Source organism: Alosa pseudoharengus, unplaced genomic scaffold (genome assembly GCF_046254945.1).
Source record: "Alosa pseudoharengus isolate Yale_2024_CS ecotype anadromous, Long Island Sound unplaced genomic scaffold, YU_APseudo_1.1 YU_APseudo_1.1_scf_9, whole genome shotgun sequence".
Taxonomy (NCBI): Eukaryota; Metazoa; Chordata; class Actinopteri; order Clupeiformes; family Clupeidae; genus Alosa; species Alosa pseudoharengus.
In genome coordinates this window covers 6,776,884-6,799,615 of record NW_027468881.1, presented here as the reverse complement: position 1 = coordinate 6,799,615, position 22,732 = coordinate 6,776,884, and the positions used below count along the sequence as shown (strand labels likewise).

General features: G+C 42.1%; 4 protein-coding genes and 1 non-coding gene across 10 annotated transcripts in view; 1 reads left to right on the top strand and 4 right to left on the bottom strand.

Moving 5' to 3' along the window:
• The window catches only part of arhgap4b (Rho GTPase activating protein 4b), a 31,849-nt gene extending 27,952 nt beyond the window's left edge, over positions 1-3,897 (bottom strand). For 2 of the 3 annotated variants that reach the window (XM_076276990.1, XM_076276993.1), the window contains exon 1: positions 176-613. The gene's annotated coding sequence lies outside the window, so the exon portion shown is untranslated. Of the gene's footprint in view, positions 1-175; positions 614-3,807 lie in introns of those variants that run through there. The other variant, XM_076276991.1, reaches the window with a different exon arrangement.
• Positions 3,898-4,402: 505 nt separating this feature from the next.
• LOC143114836 (U8 snoRNA-decapping enzyme) lies at positions 4,403-6,034 on the bottom strand. The gene is made up of 4 exons (XM_076276640.1): positions 5,803-6,034; positions 5,680-5,720; positions 5,154-5,376; positions 4,403-5,042 (listed from the first exon to the last, which is right to left on the bottom strand). The coding sequence occupies exons 1-4, from the start codon at positions 5,944-5,946 to the stop codon at positions 4,842-4,844; spliced, it is 609 nt and encodes a 202-aa protein (XP_076132755.1). The 5' UTR covers positions 5,947-6,034; the 3' UTR covers positions 4,403-4,841.
• Positions 6,035-6,541: 507 nt separating this feature from the next.
• naa10 (N-alpha-acetyltransferase 10, NatA catalytic subuni) lies at positions 6,542-9,282 on the bottom strand. Of its 2 annotated transcripts, none has more exons than XM_076276637.1 (8): positions 9,105-9,282; positions 8,432-8,530; positions 8,292-8,350; positions 8,161-8,206; positions 7,614-7,729; positions 7,453-7,497; positions 7,265-7,349; positions 6,542-6,964 (listed from the first exon to the last, which is right to left on the bottom strand). In XM_076276637.1, the coding sequence occupies exons 1-8, from the start codon at positions 9,123-9,125 to the stop codon at positions 6,761-6,763; spliced, it is 675 nt and encodes a 224-aa protein (XP_076132752.1). In that variant the 5' UTR covers positions 9,126-9,282; the 3' UTR covers positions 6,542-6,760. The 2 variants fall into 2 exon arrangements, with proteins under 2 accessions (XP_076132752.1, XP_076132753.1); XM_076276638.1 differs by having other exon boundaries at positions 6,542-6,958.
• A 327-nt stretch (positions 9,283-9,609) lies between these two features.
• Positions 9,610-9,681, top strand: trnae-uuc (transfer RNA glutamic acid (anticodon UUC)). The gene has a single exon. It is a non-coding gene; the product is annotated as a tRNA-Glu (tRNA).
• A 1,390-nt stretch (positions 9,682-11,071) lies between these two features.
• g6pd (glucose-6-phosphate dehydrogenase) lies at positions 11,072-22,271 on the bottom strand. 3 transcript variants are annotated; one of them, XM_076275518.1, is made up of 14 exons: positions 21,884-22,202; positions 21,413-21,454; positions 20,915-21,033; positions 18,743-18,780; positions 18,255-18,363; positions 17,847-18,064; positions 16,989-17,147; positions 16,525-16,650; positions 15,760-15,853; positions 15,449-15,635; positions 14,924-15,159; positions 14,403-14,479; positions 14,039-14,131; positions 11,072-12,784 (listed from the first exon to the last, which is right to left on the bottom strand). In XM_076275518.1, exons 3-14 carry the CDS (start codon positions 21,026-21,028, stop codon positions 12,694-12,696), a joined length of 1,542 nt encoding a protein of 513 aa, XP_076131633.1. In that variant the 5' UTR covers positions 21,029-21,033; positions 21,413-21,454; positions 21,884-22,202; the 3' UTR covers positions 11,072-12,693. The 3 variants fall into 3 exon arrangements, with proteins under 3 accessions (XP_076131633.1, XP_076131632.1, XP_076131634.1); XM_076275517.1 differs by lacking the exons at positions 21,413-21,454; positions 21,884-22,202 and adding an exon at positions 22,237-22,271; XM_076275519.1 differs by lacking the exon at positions 21,413-21,454.
• Between the last annotated feature and the right edge of the window lie 461 nt (positions 22,272-22,732).

Sequence of the window (22,732 nt, the reverse complement as noted above, 5' to 3'; positions counted from 1 at the left end):
TCACAGACATACATGCAACTGTCAGTGCACACCAATGTCAGGGACAGTAATGCCATAGGCATCAAAACACAGACATTCAAACATACAAACACAGAGTAAGGACACTAAGCATTCCATCAAGAGTGCAAGCACCACGTCCAGCATTTATAAATAATAAACAACACGAAAGCCTTACCTCATTCTCTGTAGTCCTCTGTTCCTTCAATCCTTCTCTCTCTTCCTCTCCTGCCCTCTGGTTTTCCCCCTCCTCTCTGTCTCTCTTCCCTTCCCCTGCTCTCTCAGATACAAGGAGGGCTCTGTGTTTGAGTCACACAGATTTCATGGAAGCAATTTTGATTTCTCTCCCTCTGACACATTCAACACAGTCGACTCCCTCTTCCTCTTCCTCCTACTCTCTCTCTATCTCTCTCCTCTCTCAGGCATGCATTCAATGGCAGCCCCCTCTCTCTCTCTCTCGCTCTCTCTCTCTCACACACACATACATATAGACACACGCGCAGTTACACACATGCGTAAGCGCTCAAAAACAGCCCCCCCCCCTGCCTCTTGTGCGAGCGCTCTGTCTCTCACTCACTCACACACACACACACACACATGCACGCGCGGACTAAAACACAGCCTCTCTCTCCGTCTACGCTGCTCTAAGGCAGCCAGGGAGAATGTCATAACCCAAGCCACGCCCCCTTCTCTCCCCACTCCTTGCAGGCTTGCTATAAATACGCGTATGGATATGAATATGCTGTCTTGTTCTCTCAGACTCTCTCTCTTTTCTCTCTCTCTCTCTCTATCCACTCATCCCTCTTTGATGCCCCCCTTCCCCCTTCTTTTGCTCGCTCTCCGGCCATGGAACGCTTCTCTCATGACCTTGCATTGTACTCAGTGGAGGCACCCCCCATCTCTTTCCCTACACACACACACACACACACACACACACACACACACACACACACACACAGAGGCATTAGCAAACTCGGTCCTGTGGGACTAATATAGTGTCATGAATCCAGGCGCCGCGGCAGCACTGCGGATGATGTCGCAATAAAAGCCGATACAGGCGCGGTCAGCGTGATTAAATCGATATTGATGATGGCGGAACAATGAACCGACGCAGCAAGATTAAATAAATAAGACAATATAAATAAACAAATCCCACGGTTCTGCACGGTTCTCCCAGTGCCATCCCACCATCACCAGCCAAAGAGCAACACAGGGGCCCCACAAAGCACCAGTGACAAATCACCTAGAAGCAAACCAAGAAGGAGAAGAAGAAAAAGAAGAAGAAAAAAAGCCACTAATTCATACCCAATCTGCTGATGCTGCAGGCCTGCACTGAGCACTGCAGCATAGAGAGCTTATCATAATTTACTACTGACAAAGACCATAAAGAGGACGATAAAGCTGCATGGTAGCCTCGGCACAGCACACACCAAAAGCACTGGTAACATTCCTGTGCCTTCAAAGGTAGACTGTGCATTGTAGGTGCATCGCCTACAGGCTACAGGTTTGATTCCTAAAAGGTCACATTAGCCAATTTAACATGATGTACAGGATCTCATATGAATTTTAAGTAGCTTCTAAAGTAGAATTTAAAGTACATTAATATGAATAAGAATGGAAAACAGACTCTGGTTGGCCTTTAATCTTGTATGTCATTCTAGAATTCTGCAAGTCTGGAACACAGTGGGTTTCACTGTTGCATCATAATGTTTTACCCTTAGTAATTTGTACACTTTAGATCCACAACACTGTGGGTTTCATTGTTGTATTATAATGTAGAACCCTTAGTTATTGTACGCTTCAGATCTAGAACTCTGGGTTTCATTATTGCATCATAATGTAGAACACTTAGTTATTGTATGCAGCAGATCTAGAATGCTGTGGGTTCATTGTTGCATCATAATGCAGAACCCTATAACATTCTCATCAGGTATTTTTGATTGCACTATCAACAAAGTTGTTTGTGGTGATTGTCCAATCAGTCCGGCTCTGGAGAATGCCGCCAGTGTGCCATAAGCCTAGAGAGTAGACCTGTTTGTGCCACAGGGTGCATGCATAAGAGTGTAAACACACACAGGAAACCTGGCTGAGGTGCCTGGGCACAAGCTCAACCACCACTATCTACCAGCCGGATACCGAATGAAACACCGAAAACAAAGACTTATGCAAGAAAGGCGTAGCATTAACGTGCATGGCAGCATTTTCATTCAGTTATCAGGTATGGGTGTTTCAACTAAATAAACAACATCTCCTTTGTCTTCTCGTGCATAATGTAGTAAAACAGATTGCCAGAGTATCATGCATAAAACAGTTATTTGTTGTCTGAAGGATGAACCATGACAACATGAAACATGAAAGCCCTTGGATGCCAGTATTGAGGATGGTTGAGAATTTTACAGTAAGATTTTCTGAGTGTGATGTCAGCATTAACAACACACATGTTGTTCAACCCCATTACCGCCGCCCCCCCCTCCCAAACCCACCAACTGTCTGTTTCCTTCCTTCTCTGTCTTTTTTACTTTCTTTCTTACTTTTTCCTTTCCTTCTGACATGGTGTCTGTGCGGCTCAGGATGTGGTAACAAGTGCAGAAAATATTGATCTCTACATCTTCTACACAATCTTCACAGTAAGTGATGGAGTAAGCATACATAAATGACAAGTTAGGCATAAACATCAATTAAAATATATTTATACAAGACATAAAAAATGAATGTTTGTGCAAATGCACACAAAAACAGTCTTTCAAACTCTGTCAGTTCACCCCCCCCACACACACACACACAAAAAAAACACCCACACAATACAGTATTGGAAACTCCTGTGTCAGTTCCCTCATGGTGAACTACAACTGCTGACAGAATCACCCCTCCCATGAATGCAAGGAAAGGCTATTCCACTGCAGCTATGACAATTATGTGTGTGTGTGTGTGTGTGTGTGTGTGTGTGTGTGTGTGTGTGTGTGTGTGATGGTGGACTGGGATGACACCACGCAAACAAATAACTCACGGCAGCCTCAAGCTGCACGTCACACAGAGGGGCACGCACAGGGCTTCACTCAATGGCACACGCAAAGAAAGAGGGAGCAATAAAGAAGCAGAAAACGTTTCTTTCTCTCCAACACTGAACTCTGCCATTAAACTGCACCTGCCCCTACTCGTCGCCCTGCCTCCCTTTCGCACTCACTATCCATCTCTCTCTCTCCATCTCTCTCTCTCTCCATCTCTCTCTCTCTCCCTCCCCTAGGGACTGTTCAGTTTCCACTTGGTCAGTCAGTCCTTACAGTTCTGACCTACTTCATCCCTGTGGCTCCAAACACACAAGAAACTCACACTCACAAGCCCTGACACATACACAACCCAGACAAACACACAGACACATACAATCCAAAAGACACAATCTCACACATACAGACACTAAGCCACACAGACACTCTCAATACCCACAACACACAGTCAAATTTATCAGCCGCTCTACATACTCACACACACTCACTCTCACACCCACATGCACATTCAAAAATCCAAACCGCAGACACAGCACAATCCTTACCCTCTTACACAATCACAACGGCGCATACCCTGAGCATTCATATACACATAAATATCCTTGCCTGCGATAAAAATGCTGTACATATTGATTATCAACATTAGAAAAGCAGCTGAAAACAGCTCTAAACAGAAGTGCTGTTATTACACAATATAATATATGCTCCATAGAGCCTAGAATGTGCATTATTAACTAACAAATATCTAAATTTGCAACAATTTCTATAAATAGAATAATAGTTTTGATAGTAAATATATATTCACCATGATATTGTGATGTCTTGAAGTGATCGTGTATAACCTCACAGCAACATCAAGGTTCTGGTAGTATTTCAAAGCCACATGTCAGACAAGAGAGTGAAAACAGGAAGTAACTAATGAAAGATGCAAACGCATATAGGGTAGAAGGTTAACGTTACAAGTGAAACAGAGAGATGACGAGTATCATATCCCATATCTGTTTACATACACATTTTAACTGTCTTTTGGTACAGAGGAAATGCCTGTAAGCCATTTGTTTTCAGCATTTTAAAGTAGGATAGGAATCAGTTCAGGCAATGAATATTATGTGGCAGGCAGTATACATAAACCAAGCAGAATCATAAAGTGGTTAGCACCCTATGCATCTATTTGTCATGTGGGCTGTTAATTTTAATGGTTTTGGTTGATGATGTGGAGGCCTGTTTCAATAGTGATCCTTGAAGGGTTATGTGTCCAACAGCACAGCCATGTGGCCATTTTAAAGAGTGCATGCACTTGACCATGACATCTGGCATAGCTGCAGCAATGGTTAAAATGAAAAATTAAAACAGATGTTTAGAAAGAAACACAAATTTCTGTAAACAGCAGCACTTTTTTTTATTTTTTTTATTGTTGTAAGAAAGAGCACATTTTGGACATCTCTATATCATCTGCCATACATTCATAATTCTGGACATTCATGTGTCACCATTTGCCACCAAAAAAAAACAAACCAAATAAACTTGTGCATGCTCTCCTGTGCAGACCATGTAGATGTTGCCATCCTCTGCTGATGTCAAAGAGTCATATCTGCAAGTGTCAGCCCATGTCATGATGACACATGGCTAAAGGACATGTACAGAACATGTTACAAGCTGCTACACACGCCACGTGTGACACTGGGAGAGAGACGCAGAAGCAGGGATGGGGTGATAGGGGCCATGGGGAGGCCGAGTGTGACGCCAGGTGTCTCTCCTATGGAGAATGGAGGAATCAGATCTCCCCCTGTGAACTCACAGGCGTACAGGGCAGACAGCAGACACACCAACCCCTCCCCATCACTCCGCATTAGGACGCTGCCTCAGCTGGTCAGCCTGTCTGACGGCCTCGTCCAGCTCCCTCTGGGACACCAGGCCAAACTGCTGCAGGGCAGACAGCAGCTGGGAGCGAGAGTTACTGATGAACGAGTGTGACAGGAATGAGGGGAGACCTCCACCATTCTTCAGGAAGTAGAGGGGGACTCGGACCATCCCCATGACCTTGTATGACATTCAAAACAAAGAGGAAACACCAAACAACAATTTGATGTTTTGTTCCTTTTCGGGGAGTAGTTTCATGGCATAAATACATAATACAGGCCTGTTTCATACCTCTAATCCATGGTCTGTTGCCATAGTTACAGCAGCTCTCTCCACTTCCTTGATCTCTGACTCTTCCATCTTTTTCACATAAAAGTGAGTAATGAGATTGGGACAAGACGAAGCGGGACAGGACACCACATGATCTTGAGGAGTTATGGGGACAGCCATCCCCAGTTCCTCTCCCAGCTCCCGGCTAAGGCCAGCCTCTAGATTCTCTTTAGGTTCCACTAACCTAATAAAATAGCGTTTGATTTTAATAATAATAATAATTTATTCATTTATAGTAATTTAAGCGCAGCATTTGACTCCAATGGCTTTATCAAATAAATTAAAGCGCACATTATGTTGACGAGAGAAAGATCTAGCAGCACAGAGCAAGTCTTGCCAGATCAGGGACAGGTTCGTGGCAGAATAGTTCACTTTCTGGGACACTAGTGTTGCCTAGCCTAATAATAGGCATTGCATAGCATGTCATTATCATACCAATCTTTTGATTCATTATCATCTATTTCCAATAGGCTTACAGAGCACTTACCCACCCGGGAACCCCAACAAACCATCGAAACGCATCTGCATCTGTTAAAATTATTTTGTAAAATTACAGCAAATAAAGAAATGGTAAATCAGTAAATCCGGTGCTAATACTACTTAGTCTTACCAGTACAATGTGTTTAATTGGAGTTCTTCCAAACAGTTTGGCTTTAGTGTCAGCGTAAAGCATGACATGGCAAGCATGTCTGTGGCCAACGAGCGACAATGACTCTTCTTTCCCTATACTTGTGGGTGAACTTTGCGTCGCCATGATTCTGGTAGAAATACACGGAGTTTGTTTTGAGTGTGTACACTAAATGAATGAATGTACAATGTCGAAGAACACACATAACACGGAAACGGAATTTCGTTGAGCTTGCGACGCCGTCCAGCAGTTGCTCAGATGGGGCGGGGATTCACCACATCAACCAATGAAATGCGGATAAGAGACAGCATCCACCACCATCGAAGAAGTGGCCATGTATACTTAGGCCCTATATACATAACCTATGTATTTTTTTTATCTTTTATATTTTACTTTCCAACGGCAAAAGTCAGGCTAATGCACAATATACTTGATTAATTGCTTTTGACACAGGAAAACAGACTGTAAGGCATACAAATTACTATTGAAAGGCATTTCTCTGCCTGCAGAACTACATAATTGAACCATCTAATTAGATCAGCATTTTGTATCCTCAGTGAGCTCAAAAGTTCTAAGAGTGCAACATCCACAACACCAAAGGGCTTTTTTCTTTCTTTTTTGAAAAAAAAAAGTTGTGTGAATTCCCAACTACTATTTACATTCAAACTAAAACTTGCTTACAAGCTTGACCTAACTTGTAAGAAACCAGACCTAGAAATGATTCACAATCAATTCCTGATTTATTGACAAAACTTGGTGTTCAAAACAATGGCATTTCATAAAAGAAAGCTCTGTATTTTGATTGACCTTTCTCAGTGGTGAGCTGTTGGTTGCACAAGAACTGAGAACATGAGCAATGACCATCTGGGGGGTTCAACCGGATGAAATTGAAAAGGATGTTAACGAGAGCACTGACGGGTCAATGGACCGCGCCGGCCCGTTATGAGTCCGAGGAGGAGTCTTTGACGTCTGTGCTTTCCGTGGCTTCGCTGACCTCGCTCATCTCCTTGCTCTCTCCGCCGCTGTCGCCCTCACCCTCCTTCTCTCCGTCCTGCACACTCAGTTTCTCCGTCAGGGCTGCGAGGGGGGCGTCCTGGGAGGGGGGAGCCTCGGAGCCCCAGAGACGTACACCGGGCTTCTGTAACTGACAAAATTCAAATCAAGGAAAACATTTAAACTATAACTGGCTTTGTTGCTATCGTTACCCTCAATGGAGCAAACTCAACTGTAAAAGCTACAAAACTAAATTCCTGTGGCGCTTCATACTGGCACCAAAAACGTGAAGCGCCCCAGGCGCCCCATAACCAAAACCCTACACTGAGAGGCCTCACTTGTGACTGAAATCAACCAATAGGACACAAGCTTTTGAGCACCAACACAGCCAGTGCTAACTGTATGAAGCCAACGCCTGAGGCTCGAGCCAATGTGTAGCCCAGCAACACACCTCGTCAGCCATCTGGGTTAGATTTCTCTTCATGGCATAAGCATCTTCCCCATCAGCATAGTACTTGGGCTCCACTTCACTTATCCTGAAAGCAAAGTAGGACTGACTCAGAAGTAGCTATTTTAATATGTAAGCATTCGACTCTCAAAAGAAAATAAGTAAAAGGTACAGAGTGATAAGACACTTACTGGAATTTGAGGGTGTTGGAGTATAGGTGCAATGCAGCACGGTTGCTGTTGAGGAGAAAATATTTGTGTTCTTAAAAATATGTTGGCCCAAGGTGACAACTTCTAACAGAACTTAAATATGACATCAGTTAAGCATGCCTTGAAAAACTAAGGTGGAATACCTCTTCCTGACATGAAGAGAAACATATTTGGCATTGAAGTTCTCAATCATGGCCCTGCTTGCCTGGTCCATGAGCTTCTGGGCCAGCCCCAAACGTCTGTGGGAGCGCTTCACTGCCTGTTGGGGGAAGAGTACTAAGGTTAAGCTACCAAGCCTGGCCTGTCGTCCATCTTTGGGGTGTGGGCAAAATAGACAAACAGACAAACAACTAATCAATTAACAGACAACATATTAATTGACAATGAGCCCTTAAGTTGCAGTCCACTCCCCCCACACACCAACCCAATTACATTTTCAGGATGTACTGTGCAAGACAAGAATGTGAATGTATGTCCAACATATTTAAGGGTAAAAAACGAATAAGTGCACAGTAAAGTAATACTAGGATAGCCTCTGGTAAGTTTTAGTAATTTAGGCTTACATACGGAAACACTGGTTGCATGAAAGCATTTACCATATCAAACTGTCAATATAAAACTCTTCTAAAACATTAATAGTTCAACAATAGAGGGGGACTGGGGGCATAAAGCAAGGGGCAAAAGACTCACTAATGATGTGATGTGTCCATGGGGTACATCATCAGGATCTTCTTCCCTGCGGAACAGAATTAAGTTGTGTCACCAACCCTGACTAATATAAAGGTGTATCAATAGTAAGAAGGATATAACCATGAACTTACATTTTTGCCAGAACATATCCCACTATTTTGCCATTTTCATCTTCTGCTATGTAGGAGAGCTGTAAGAAATTACATAACACTGTTATATCTCGGAAGATTCAGTCGTTATTATATTGTGTGGCTACACACTCACTACGAACCTGCGGCCAGGACAATCCATGATAGAAATAGTACTTCATCTGGTAGTTCTCTGGAAGACACAGCAGGTTGCAATGCTGCATGTTCATGAGATCCTCCGGCTGTAGGGGGGCACAAAGGAAAACACATTTTATAAAAACCCACTCCTTCGAGTCTGAGCAAAATGTACCTCTACGAACACAGATGAGGGCATGCCTATCACCTGTCATGCTGTTTGACACTCTTTCGTGCACAGCTTGACAGCTAAACTGAATCACCATTGGTCATTTATGACAAGTTATTTATCTTGGCTTTATCCAAATACTCACGTCAAATTACATGGAGGTGTTCCCCAGAGCTCAAAAATGACAGGCAATTTACAAGCCAAGTATCGCAGACTAACGTTAGCCCTGTTATGTTGCTGTAATTCTGTAGAGGTTGGCTAACCATAAACCATTCAAGTCAGCCAGCTATCCATGATTGACAGATCTAATTGTAGTGCTCTCACCATTTCTGTCACTGTTATTAGTAACCTATTTAAAGGAAGCTACACTTAGATGTTCACCAACTAAACATGTGCTAACATTTGCCTGAATGCTAGTACCTTGTGCTTTAGCCACACTGCAGCAAGTGAGCATTAGCTTGTGTTAGCATGTACCGGCTAGCAATGTTTGGAAGTGTGCTGCGGTGACTTACCCTTGCATTCCGAATATTCATTTTGACTGTTTTGTACGATAATCAACCTATCAAGTAGAAATTGTCGAAATAAAATCTATAATGTACTTTCTTTAAGGATGCTATCGATTAAAACGAATATAAAGATCACAGTTACTTGCAGAGCTACTCTTACAGGCTACTCCAGTGCCATGTTGAATGAAACCGGAAACGAGTCCACATGTGACCAAAAGGGCGTTGCTAATAGGTTATTGTGCTTACCTCACCAGCTGATCTTAGATCAATATCCACCGCCCTTTCCATTGTAGAAAAGCACAAAAAGCTGGCCCCAGACCAGCTCACATTAGCATGTCTGCCGACTGCCGCAATAAATGAGATTACTCACGACATTGTTGAAATGTGGCCATTTCAATTGCTACGTCGTCATTCCTCCTCATATATTCATACAACGATAACACATATGATAAACGCAAATAATATTTCTTCTAATTTTATATATCAGTCTATTCTTCTTTAAACTACAGTATCCCATATGGTCTAGCGGTTAGGATTCCTGGTTTTCACCCAGGCGGCCCGGGTTCGACTCCCGGTATGGGAAAGCATCGTTTTCATACACCAGATCATAAAGCACTGGACTGCTAGATTGTAAAAGCAGGCCGGTAGACGCACACTTGTTTCCGATTATCCGACGCTTCGACATGCTGACATGTAGGCAGACAGCATACTATAAAATGTGCCCTGTGTGGTAGGCGAGGCTAATATTCACAAATAGCAAATAATAAAAAAAAGCGTTAATAGGATAAAACATATGGACATCCATTTCCTGTCTGTAGTGCCATGTTTTAGAGCAGGGATTCCCAAACTGTGGTACGCGTACCCCCAGTGGTACGCGAGCTGCTTCTAGGGGGTACGCGAGATGAAAAGGGCTATGGCGGACAGGTGTAAAATTAACATTTTAAATCTTTTGTGATTAATTCATGAATAAATACACAATTTCGAATCAGGTCATAATGATATGGAAACATCCAATTAAAGGATATCATTTATAAACTCTGTATGTGTTCATCAAAAAAGGGCAGCTTATTAAACATGACGCCTGGAATAGCTAATAGAATGCGTTACTTTTGAATGCGTTGGATGGTCCGTGGTCCGTGGGGGGGAAGTTTCGCGGATATAACAGGTTTTTGAAAACAACAAAAACAGAAAGGAGGGAAGGAGCAAAGCTAGGAGTTATTTCAGATGGGCAAGAAAGGTAACATTAAGCTAGGCTTTACATTTAACAAACTAAAGGTAGCCTAAGTTTAGCCTTTCTAGGCTGTATATACTGTATGTTGTCCAAACGAATACATCCTTGTCAGGCGTTGTTGTAGGCCTATTATAAGATATTGTATGTGGATGTAACTTTTTAACTGACCAAATGCACACACCTAAAACCGGGAAACGGACAAATATTGTCAACGCGAAAACATTCAAACAATCTATTTCCCAAAATGTGAAGAAAAAAAAATCCAAATTGTAAAAATCTTTTTCTATCTTTAAAAAAAAAAAAAAAATGTTTCCTCTATTGATGCAATTTTCTCCTTTGGCAATATTGTAAAACTTACATTCATGCCAATAAAGCTCAATGAATAGAAAATTGAATTGAGAGAGAAAGAAAGAGAGAGAGAGAGCATGCTGGGCATGTGTTGCCATGCAGATGGGTATGTGATGCCACGCAGATGGGTGACCCCAGCAGCCTCTCCCTCACAAAGGCATCAGTCTAATGTGAAAGGCCACAGATGGAACAATTATGAGTATTTATAGTTATAGACTGTGTGGCATTTCTGTCTCACATACTATTCTCTCTCTCTCTCACACACACACACACACACATCTGAGCCTGACATTGTGACATTCACATAAAGACTAAAGACCCTAAAATACTTGCGGATTGTTACTGTGTTCCATACTGTGGTGCACTTCTAAAAATAAAAAAACAGGATAAGAAGCCACATACAACTATTTTTTTAATGAGAAAACATATATGTTTAAATCGTTATACAAAAAAATATGAGCACAAACCTTTTTCAGAATAATGGTTGAATTGCTAACATAACTCAAGATCTAAGAGAAATTCATAATAATCACAGAAAAAGCAAAGCAAAAAAATCAAAATGAGTAAGAGACTTCTACCTGAAAAGTGCAGTCAAATGTTCACCACATTATCCATCATCAGCACCAACTCCCCAAATGAACGTGCAATGCAATTCCCTCCTGATTCTCATTGCACCAGTACTACACACTTCACTTTGAGAAAAACACGTTCCCTCTAAGACTATTAAAAGAGTAAACTGTTCTTACACTTTGAAGGAAATGGAAAGGTCACACCTTGCAGAATGTCTCGTCACTGCGATAAGCATGAAAATTAGCTGTTTATTGTTAGTGGAAAATAACAAATACCAGACAGCCTACTTTGCAACAGACGGTCGCACTGGCACAGTTTGTGATGTGTATGGTCCACCATGGTAGAAGTGCAACTGCTTCCTTGGTCAGACAAAGAGTTTTTATTGAGGGAAGTGAAGATGTGTAACAAGTTCTCATGCTGGCACCAGGCATTGTGTTCTTAACCATGCTATATTCCTGATGTCTCTCTCCCTCCCTCACACACACTTCTATGTAATCATTTTATCACACTCTGATGACCCCTCCTTTTCTCTTGGAAACAACAAAAAATGTAAACACATGGACTTCCTCTCAAAAGCCTTCAACAGAGACACATCTGCTTGACCTGGTATACCTTCAAGTGATAGGAAGGCTATGAAAGTTTTAAGATTACACGTGTACCTCAGGGTCTGTAAGCGAGTTAATGTTCCAATTTTTTCATAATGGTCCAAATGCAAACAAATATCCTTTGATTTTTATACCTCCAGATCAAAATACTTTTTACTGGACATAAATGTAGACGGAATCCTTTACTGGAAGCAAGCTGTACAAACAATTTCCTTATTGTAAATGTGACATCGGGAAATACAGAATCAATTTGAAGGCTTGTGTGTGTGTGTGTGTGTGTGTGTGTGTGTGTGTGTGTGTTCAGATCTGTTAGCTTTGCTTGGGGCCTGATTTTCCACTATGCTAGGACAGAGTGTTGGACACAGACACCACATACCCTACTGTAACAATATGCTGTACTGGCATAAACAGTCATCTGTGGAAAACAAATCGCCCCCAGCACTCCATGTCTGCTGCTGGATGGCCAGGTAATATCATCTGTCTTAAGTCAAGCTCATAATACAAACAAACCCTCAAAACCATGAAAATAGAATAAGTGATACCCCTCACTGTAATATAAGTAGAATAAGATATGAACAATGTAAAATAGAACTGAAATATTATTATGATGATATATAAGCAGTCATATTAAGTTTCAGTCTTGTGTATTTAAAAAAACTGAGTTAAATGACATTGGTCAGTAGTACCATATCTCTATTCAGAGAGAGCAGTAGGGAGAGGGGCGATCCCACGGCTTCTTCCAAATCCACTTATTGGAAGAAGTTTTTCCTCTCATTTCAGAGATAACTGCCCAGATTCACTGCCCTGTTGACATTCTGTAGATGTGGATACTACAGTACTTTCACAGTTTGTTGGGCTCGACCCATTTGTATGTTCCAGCATAGCGGAAACCAACTCTCTTCAGGAGCTCATCAGCTTCTGCGGGCCCACGACTAGAGGAAGAGGATGAGAAAGAAAAAGGATGAAAGAAAGAGATATTTCCATCAATTCAGCAAGTTATACCTCAATTTCAATTATTAGAAAATGAAGATAAGATAGACTGCTAGACAACTAGCTGCATAGTACCTCTTAACTTGTCATAAATTGAGGAAGTGATTGACCCACAATGTGACGTATTTAACTTTCTAGCATTTATCACTACCCATGATAGCACATTGATAACTATACTGTACAGTATGTATAGTAATACTGTATCATTATACGCTTCATTTAATTTAATATCAATATAAGTTTCAGGTCATTTTTATTATTTATTTTTATACAGATATTGTATCTGTGTTGTTTTGTTATATGTTTGCTTTGGCATCACTGCTTCATTGAGTAATATTAATAAAGCTTCATTGAAATTGAAAAATGAGAGAGAGAGTGTAAAGGTTGCCAAAATCACCTTTTTACATGGTTGTTTGTATGAAAATGTATTAGTATTTTCTCTCTGTTTAATATGCCATGTATGTAAATTTGAGAGGAGCGAGGAGATCGCTCCCCCCCGAGAGTTACCTGTGTGAAGCCGGCTGTGTAGAGTAACGCGCGTTAGAGGCCTTGCATGCTAAACATACCGTGATTCTTCCTCTGTATCCGCGAGCACTGTGGATTATCATTCTTTTCCGAAGTCATTGGATTACAGCAAGCAAAGGATCCTTTTCCTAACGCGCGTGTTTTGGTGAGATTGCGTTTCGCAACTGTATAAGGAACGACTTCTTAACGGACTGTAAGCGCAAGAACTTTTTCCTATTCCAGGGATCACGTTTGTGTTTTGGACTGTTTGAGTCATCTGATTGATGTCAGGACTATTGGGCACTGAAATCTGGGGGGTATTTGTTGGGGCATTGTGAAACTGTGTTGTTAATTGTGTGTCGGGCCTTCAGTTGTGCGCCGAGTGGCCGCGAGTTCGTGCATTACAATACAGAGTGAATCAATCTCATATGTTGGGTTTCTTTCTGTAATATACACTCTTATTATTTTGCCAGATTAAGTTAAGTTAAACGGCCTTCATCTGCATTGAACCAGCACGATTTCCTGCTTATTGGATCCGCCCGTAACATTATTTATGCGTAGTGGCAATCAGACTTTTTGAATAAGGGCGATTTGTTACGAGAGAGAGAGAGAGAGAGAGAGAGAGATTAAGAGATCAATATTACGGTCAGTTTAAGTCCGAAAATAAACATACTCAAGCTATAAAGGCTTACCTTCCATATGTATATTTTATGGGAGGGGTCTTCTCTTTTTCTACCTGATGAAGAAGGGGAGTGAAGATCCTCCAGGCTTCCCTGAGCTCATCACTATTCAACAGAAACAAAAGCAAAACTCTTACCACCATACACACACCATAATATCCCTACTGCGACACAGCAAGACAGCTCATTTGCACCACCTTGTGGGAAAACATAGATGTAACTTTAGCTTTCAGCTCCTACAGACAATTATAGTTGTACTTTCGTGACATTTGAGAACAGATATATACATGGAAACATCTTAAGCATAGCCTTCAACTATATTAAACTATACCACATAAATGAAATAATGTTGTGAGAGGTAGTAGGACTGACTGACCTGCGCACAAAGTGCATCTGACTCCCACAAAACACATCCAGGATCAGACGCTCATATGCATCAGGCAGTTTGACATCCTGTGTGAAGAATAATGCACATTTATAAAGTGACAAGCTGTGACTTTATCACACACACACACACACACACACACACACACACACACACACACACACACACACACACACAAACACAGACTTGGTGGTCAGTAAACGTCCCATGCATGTGGAATTCCCCCCACTGCTTTTGGTTTAGGTTGAGAGGAGGCTGACTCGGTAAGTTAATCTTGTTTATCAAGTCAGACGTTTCAATTGGATTTCAGTGATGGGATTTAATGCAGCCACAATTTGCCCAGTCAATCCCTGGACATACTGTATACACACATACTTTAAAATGTAGACATGGATGCATGCAGTGTGTGAGTGATTATCCAGCACAAATTCTGGTTGATAAATTTCAAACATGTTTTTTAACTAAAGATAGAAAAAAGTCCATCATCACATGAAATATTTCTAACACTGGACCTTATATCTGCTCCGGTAGGTGAGGTCCAGCTCAGTTTCCTCTGGGCTGAAGTAGACGCCGGGCTTCTTGGTCATCATCTTGGCGTAGATGGCCTCATTGGGCTGCACGCGCACCACCAGCTCGTTCCGCCGGCACTGCGAGCTGAAGATGTCACCCGGTACGTCCTTAAACTGCAACCGCACCTCCGCCTTCCGCTCGTTCAGAGCCTTACCACACCGCAGGATGAACGGCACACCTTCAGGAGAGGAAGAGAGGAGAGAGAGGTCAGGACTGGAGGAGGAAGTAACGAAATCAAGAAATGAGAAGAAAGAAAAAGAGAAGAGGATGAATGAAAAGAGGAATAGAGAAATGGATGACGGAGGAGGGGAGAAGAGATGAAAAAGAAAGTGATGAAAACAAGGCGGGAGTAAATGAAAAGAGGAGGAAGCTGACCGGTGCAGGAGAGAAGAGTGGCTGGACTCATGACATAATGTAAGGCAGCAAACTGACACGAAAACAAAGAGCACGTCTCAGCAGACTCCTACCATCCCAGCGCTCGTTGTGGACGTAGAGGACTGCAGCGCAGTAGGTAGCGGTGGTGGATCCTTTGGGGACCGTGGGGTCATCCAGGTAGCTCAGCTTTGCGTCTCCCTCTCCCTCTGGGTTCCCCACGTACTGCCCCAGCACCGCGTTGTCCAGCGTCAGTGGTGTGATGCACTTCAGCACTTTCACCTGCAGGGGGAGACACAAGCACCAGAGACAGACAGTCAGACAAGCCAGAGAGAGAGGGACGGGGCATTAGCAGCTTCCTAATGAAGAACATCTGTGTTTGTAATTTCGTTTTGATGTCGGTTACCTTCTCATCTCGAACATCGTCGGAACTGGTGGAGGCGGGCTTCTCCATGGCAACCAGACAAAGCATCTGGAGAAGGTGGTTCTGCATGACATCGCTGGTCAGAGAGAGATTAATGTCAGACAGCAGATTTGAGACAAACATCTACTCCACATCTACCACACAATGCTTTCAGAGGCAAGAGAGAGAGAGAGAAATGACACAGTGTAGAAATTCACAAATAGTGTAGAGAGAAATTCTACATAAAGATAAAGAAAATAGACGTTTTCTAGTCTAGGTCTAGTGATTAAGTATAAGTATAAGTATATATATTCTTTTGATCCTGTGAGGGAAATTTGGTCTCTGCATTTATCCCAATCAGTGAATTAATGAAACACACACAGCGTACACACAGTGAGGTGAAGCACACACTAATCCCGGCGCAGTGAGCTGCCTGCACTAACAGCGGCGCTCGGGGAGCAGTGAGGGGTTAGGTGCCTTGCTAGAGGGCACTTCAGCCGTGCCTACTGGTCAGGGTTCGAACCGGCAACCCTCCGGTTACAGGTCCGAAGTGCTAACTAGTAGGCCACAGCTGCCCATAAATTGTGATTTATGATTAGTGATAAATATGATTAGTCATAAATAAAAATAAATGGCTCGGCACGAAAGGTAATACACCACGGGGGTAATTAAATGTAATGGGGTGATTTGTTATAATGTCTTAAGTCTAATAATCATATTAAGTGGTCTTAACTAATCTGAGGATTATGACACAAGGCTGTCACGTACCGGATGATGCCAAAGTCGTCGAAATAGCCGCCACGGCCCTGTGTGCCAAACGGCTCTTTGAAGGTCAGTACCACACTGGCAACACTGTCTCTGTTCCAGATGGGACCAAATATACGGTTGCCAAACCTACAGAGACATGCAGAGAGAGAGAGAGAGAGAGAGAGAGAGAGAGAGAGAGAGAGAGAGAGAGAGAGAGAGAGAAAGAGAGAGAGACAGCATAGAGCATGAGTGTCAAGAGAGTATTATTACACAGCCTTTATTATGCAAAAGATCCCAGGTGTTCTTGACAACCAAGGAAGGAAAATGAGCAATTGGGGAGAGACAGTAAATCTAACTGATACAGTTATGAGTGTAAAAATATCATCATAATACAGCAAATTCAAGTCTACAACATATGTATGAACTTGCAGTCATTAGATGAAAAATTCAACAAAAAGGGAAAAAAGCACTGGGAGATGATCTACCTGAGGACCATGAGGTTCTGCACCATCTCTTTGCCCAGGTAGTGGTCAATGCGGTAGATCTGGTCTTCTGTGAACAGCGAGGAGAGATGATTGGACAGCTCCTCTGAACTTTGGAGGTCTCGACCAAAGGGTTTCTCAACAATCACTCTGTTCCAACCCCTGAAACAAACACAGAGAGAGAGAGAAATGATCACTTAAAAACCCCATTCAACCCATCCAGAAATACAATCTCACCATAATGGCAAAGCTATTACAATAGACTAGTGATCAATAATAATGCATATCCGCCCAGGCAGTCCTCGAGGCAATACATATTTAGGCCAGAAATATTCCTCTTTAAGAACACAGTGATCCAGGAAACCTTACAGTGTTATGCATTTAGCACTACAAGCTAATATGAGTCATTCGTTAGTGACACTGTGATCATTCAGAGCCTGAGCAAGTAGCAGGATGATACTAGCTCCAATAATAATGATCTATGTTCCAGAGACTTCCTCATTAGATAGCAATTACATCAAGGGCCCAAATCAAATGAGATGAGTTTCTGTCTCCAACCAACAGGCCCAGACTTATGTATCGGTATTGCAAGACAATTTCAAAAGGTGGAGAAACTGGAAGGAAATTCACCATGAAGCAGATTTGACATGTGTGTGTGTGTGTGTGTGTGTGTGTGCGCGTGTATGTGTGTGCGTATATATGTATTTATATATATACTGTATACACACATTCATATGCAAATACACACATATATTGGTATTTATGCTTGAGTGTGAGTCTGGCTTATGGTAGCGCTCATCTTGACATGATTGAGGTGCACGATGCCATGCTGTCTTTTCCCAGTCATTGTGCTGGACTCACTTGGTGGCCATGCAGTGATGGCGGATGTTCTTGGTAACGTCGTGGTAGACGCTGGGCGGCAGCGCCAGGTAGAAGAGCCGGTTGGCCTCACTGCCACTGGGCAGCGACAGCAGGTTTTCGTGCAGCTTGGTGAAAGAGGCATCTTCGTTGTACTTGCCACTCACGTAGGAGTTCCGCTTGAAGAACGCCTCCATGCGTTCCGTTTCAGACTCCTCCACCTGGTGGGGGGGTCAAGTTGGGGTATCAAAACAGAGGGAGGGAGTGAGTGAGGTCTTTAAGGGAGTAAAGATAATTTATTGCTCAGATAAGGTAATGTACACACAGATGGTGCCTGCATGTAACAGCACTATCAAGCACACACACACACACACACACACACACAGGACAAGAAAGGTGTATATTGTATACCTTCATGTGTGGCAGACAGGCAGTCCGAATGGCGTCCACAGTCAGGTCGGACCGAGCAAAGCCCACAAAGTACGTCTGCTCTGGGAGAAGCCCATCCTTAAATAACCACCTGTACACAGACACAGGAGAGCTGAGGGTCAGACAAGCTGCACCTTCAACATGGACCATGAAAGGTGCACAGTGCAAAAAGATGTACCGTTTTTTGTGGTAAATAAAATAAAATAAAAATAAAATAAAATGAAATGAAATAAAATAAAAAACTAGGTAAACACAATTAATGATATTTTTGTGCACACCGTTTCAGGCCTTTTAGGACAACAAATATCTTTATATTGCTTGGAATTTGTGTATTTGTTGGAGTTATAGACATGAAAGAAAGAAAGAAACATGTTGCACATTTTTGAGCATGTTAAATAATTCTTGTGTGACAAAGCAAATGGTGTCTAGCTTTTGGGATGAATGTCGACAACAGAAGCACAAAGACCCACCATAGCGTTGGGTAGATTTTCTTTTTGGCAAGGTCCCCCTAAGGAAAAAACAAAAGGCAAAACATGAGGATCAGAATGTCCATATTTTCCTGTAACATGAATCATGGCTTTGACAGTGGGTCAGCCGTAGAGCACTAAACAGGTGCTGTAGCATGTCATTCACAATACTTCAACTCAAATAACCTCATACTAGAGACATCTCTGTCAGGCAACAGAGCAGCACATTTGGCCTCATAACCTCTTTCCCAACAAACTGTAATCCCATTGAGAAATAGCCCACATGAAACTGTGGCAAACGGGCTGTGAAAACTGCAGAGTCAGGTAGCTAATGACCGTAGCAATCTCCAAATGTAAGCAAACAAAGTGACACAACAGCAAAGAAGCACACCCTCTAACACAGACAGCATAAAAAGCTATTTTTCTATTTTGTTTCTGTATGCAAGTACAAGGCCTATCCCTCAGCAAGGCTCCATAAAACAAATCACATGCCATACGGTTCCTTATTATAGGGCGAGTCATACTTCAGATGAACTGTCTGCGTTATGACCCTGTAGACCACACGTGTTTCACGAGTGGGTGTGACAAAACAATCAGACACAGTCCTGGTCAAGCAACTCTCCTCACAGTCAAATGCCTTCTCAGGGTGACGAGGCAAACTTCAGCTCTCTTGTCCCCTCCCACTGTACCAGTAAATCTCAGCACTCAAAGGGGCGTTGCCTAGTATAGGAACTATTTAGACTTTCCACATTTGTGAACATATGGACTCAACCAATATTACCACAAAGCTTGTATGCTTAGTTGCAACTTCTACTTCCACGTACAGGTACATATTGGTGTAAGTAGTATAGGTAGAGTGATATTACAAATCTGACAAAGCTTTCAAAGTCAAAAAGACAAAGTCTGACAAAGCTTTCTTGAAAGAAATAGGAAAAAGAAAATGTTAAAACCAAAAGCTGTTAAGAGCTGTAAGTTATGAGAGATGAATCAGTCAGGTAACTGAATCAGTCTCCTTGGTCATTCAGTACTGAACAGAGTTTAGAAATGTCCACAGTCTCTTCCTGCATTGTGATTTGCATAGGATACTTTTTTGCTGTGCATGAAAGTCTGTGTGTGTACATACGTACACCCTCAGGCCTACATACAAAAAAAGCACTGATTATGCTGTATGACCTTGATATGGCCCTGATATATCATTACTACCTATTATTGCACAAACTGGCTCCATCTGCCCACTTTTGGAAAGGAAAAGTGTATTTTTATTTTTATAAAGAGCAGAGGAGGAAGTTTATTTGTGCAGCCAGGCCAGGCCCTGGTGGAGATTAGTGATAGTCATCAGGGACACAGAGGAAGGATCGGGTTTCTCCATTCAAAACACAATGCTGCCTCAACACCTACAATCTCACCATGACTTGACTAAATTAGAAAGAAACTCTTTACTTTTGATACATACAAAGACATTTGTTATTTGGTCGTTTTTCTATTTGTTACTGTTAAATGTAACCAAATGTGGTCCCCAACATCATAACTAATTAATTACGCATTAATTTACATTAACTGTGTAAGTAGTTTTGCTTTGTATACAACCATAACCTTCTCTTCCAGTACAATTACTGGACAACTGAAGATTACTGGAGGTTCTCTTGCCCAGCTTCCTCTCACCCTAGAGGGAGATCACATTTTGTCACCCTGTAGGAGTGAGCAAATGATTGTCAGTTCTAAATGTAATTGGCCAACCAAGCGACCCAAGACCTTGAAACACTTGTGTGTCTGGTCAAGTAAGTATTGCTGGGTTCCTGTATTACACAACCTGAGAATTGCTTATCTTCAGAACATTTCCTCATTCATGAAGGAAAAAAAGGTTGTTCTTGAATTCTTTGTAGTTTCTCACTCTCACTTCCTCCTTCCCTTGGTTCTCTGAAGTCCAGTATGACACAATTAAAATGACAGCCAGGGAGAAAAAGTCATTACCAGTCATGCTAATGAGGAGATTTCATTTATGATATGTGCATCATTAGCTACCACAAGGACCAAGACTACAAGAGACGCACATCTGTCTTGAAATTGTACTGCATGCATCTTATGCATACCAACTTATTACCAGTGCATGCATGACAAGTTATGAGGAACGGCAGTCTCACTCACATATGCAAAGACACACACACACACACTCACCGAAGCACCCATGATGATAAAGATGTGAACGTCCGACTGATGGAACGTCTCATCATCATAAAGTTCTTTCCGGAGCTCCCCAAACACTTCGGATCGAGACAGAGGCAGACTCATCTTCTCTGAGGGGAAAAACGTCAACATACTGTAAGAATCGTCAAAACGATCATAGAAATGAATACCACCTAGATACATGAAACACAGGCCGTCATAGGCATAGAAAACACAAACACCACTATACTAGTCATGAAAGTGCAACTCAGCTTTGATTAAATGCTCTAGTCTAGTCAAAGGGGTATGGTGTGGTCTAATCATGCTTTCATAGCAGAGAACGAAACCACTACACATCAAACAAGAATGGTCAACAACTAGGGATGTCACACAAATCCTCAGAGATACAATTCACACAAAAACGACATAACTGGAGAACACCTGATGACAAACAAACACACACTCAAATGCTATGTCAGAAAACACAAAGTACTGCGGCTGCGCACCTACCTGGCTGTTGCTGCACGATTATTTGTACAGTGTGAGGTCTTTCTAAAAATCATAAGGTAGGATGAAGGTGGGCGTGTTATAAAGTTCCAGATATTCTATGTTTACACATTTTATTAACTTCTCATCTGAATATAACAGTTGTATTTCTCGCATTGCTGACGCAGAAATGACTGAGTGAACTCTCACTGTAACTCAACTAGCTAACCTGGTGGAGGCTAATGTTATTAGCAAAATCCGCAGTCCAATCCCCTATTTAAAAGGCTCAGCTTGACTACACTGGACCATAAGTTACTGCAGACTGGACACATTTAGCATCACGGTCACAAAAACAAGCTGGGTTGTTTGCGATGGCATAGTGCTTCTCATTCACACGGAACTTATATTACAGACCATACTATTCAGTTTTGTACCATCATGCTGATGTACAGGATGACAGTTTGGGTAGTTACATTGTAGGCTACTTATATTTACCTTGACAGACTGATGCGAAAGTGTTGTAACGACGCTAGCTGGCTAACTGGTTGCTGTCAAATGAGTCCACTTGACTGAAGAATAGGATGTCAGCGCACCAACTCACAGCTAACTAGCTGATTCATTCAATCTTCACTCAAAAAGGCGGACAAAAGGATGAAATAGCCCAAAACACCATCGATATAGGCTACTTATACAAGGTCCTGAATAATCTAGCCTTAAGAACGCAGCTTGAACGCTTTCGTTTAATGACCAAACCATAAACCCAGCTTAAAACGACATGCAGTTTATTTCTTGAAAATAGTTTCCTGCTTCTGACTTCTGCAATTTTATTGGTTTAGAGAACAACTCACCAGCGCTCGCTCGACTTCCCATCACTGTAGCATCAGTGACGTCACATTAGCAGTGGCCCCTGGCAGTCGCTCAGAGAAAAGCAACGAGGGCGGGGATCTAGTGAAACACACGAAGCTAAACTCCCAATCAAACACTAGTCACTCATTTGATTGGCAGGCTTATGACACTATTACATTTATGTGAACTTTTGCACAGCCAATACGAATCACTGTTCCATCTTCCGAGTCTTCAGATGGGGCAGCCGGAAAATCTACTGTCAAAGAGCCAGTCCCAGGATCCGATATGTTGTAAAACATTATTTGATTTTAGCGTAATAATGACTCAACAAGAAATGCAGACATATGCAATCCTAATTGAGAAACACAAACAGCCCATATTGTAAAGAAACATCACTTAAGTTACAATTATATATCGTAAGCCACGAAAACGCATAGCCAATTTAAAGAAGCAGCCTAACAAATGAACCTACCGACCTTTAAAAGGCATTAAGTGAAA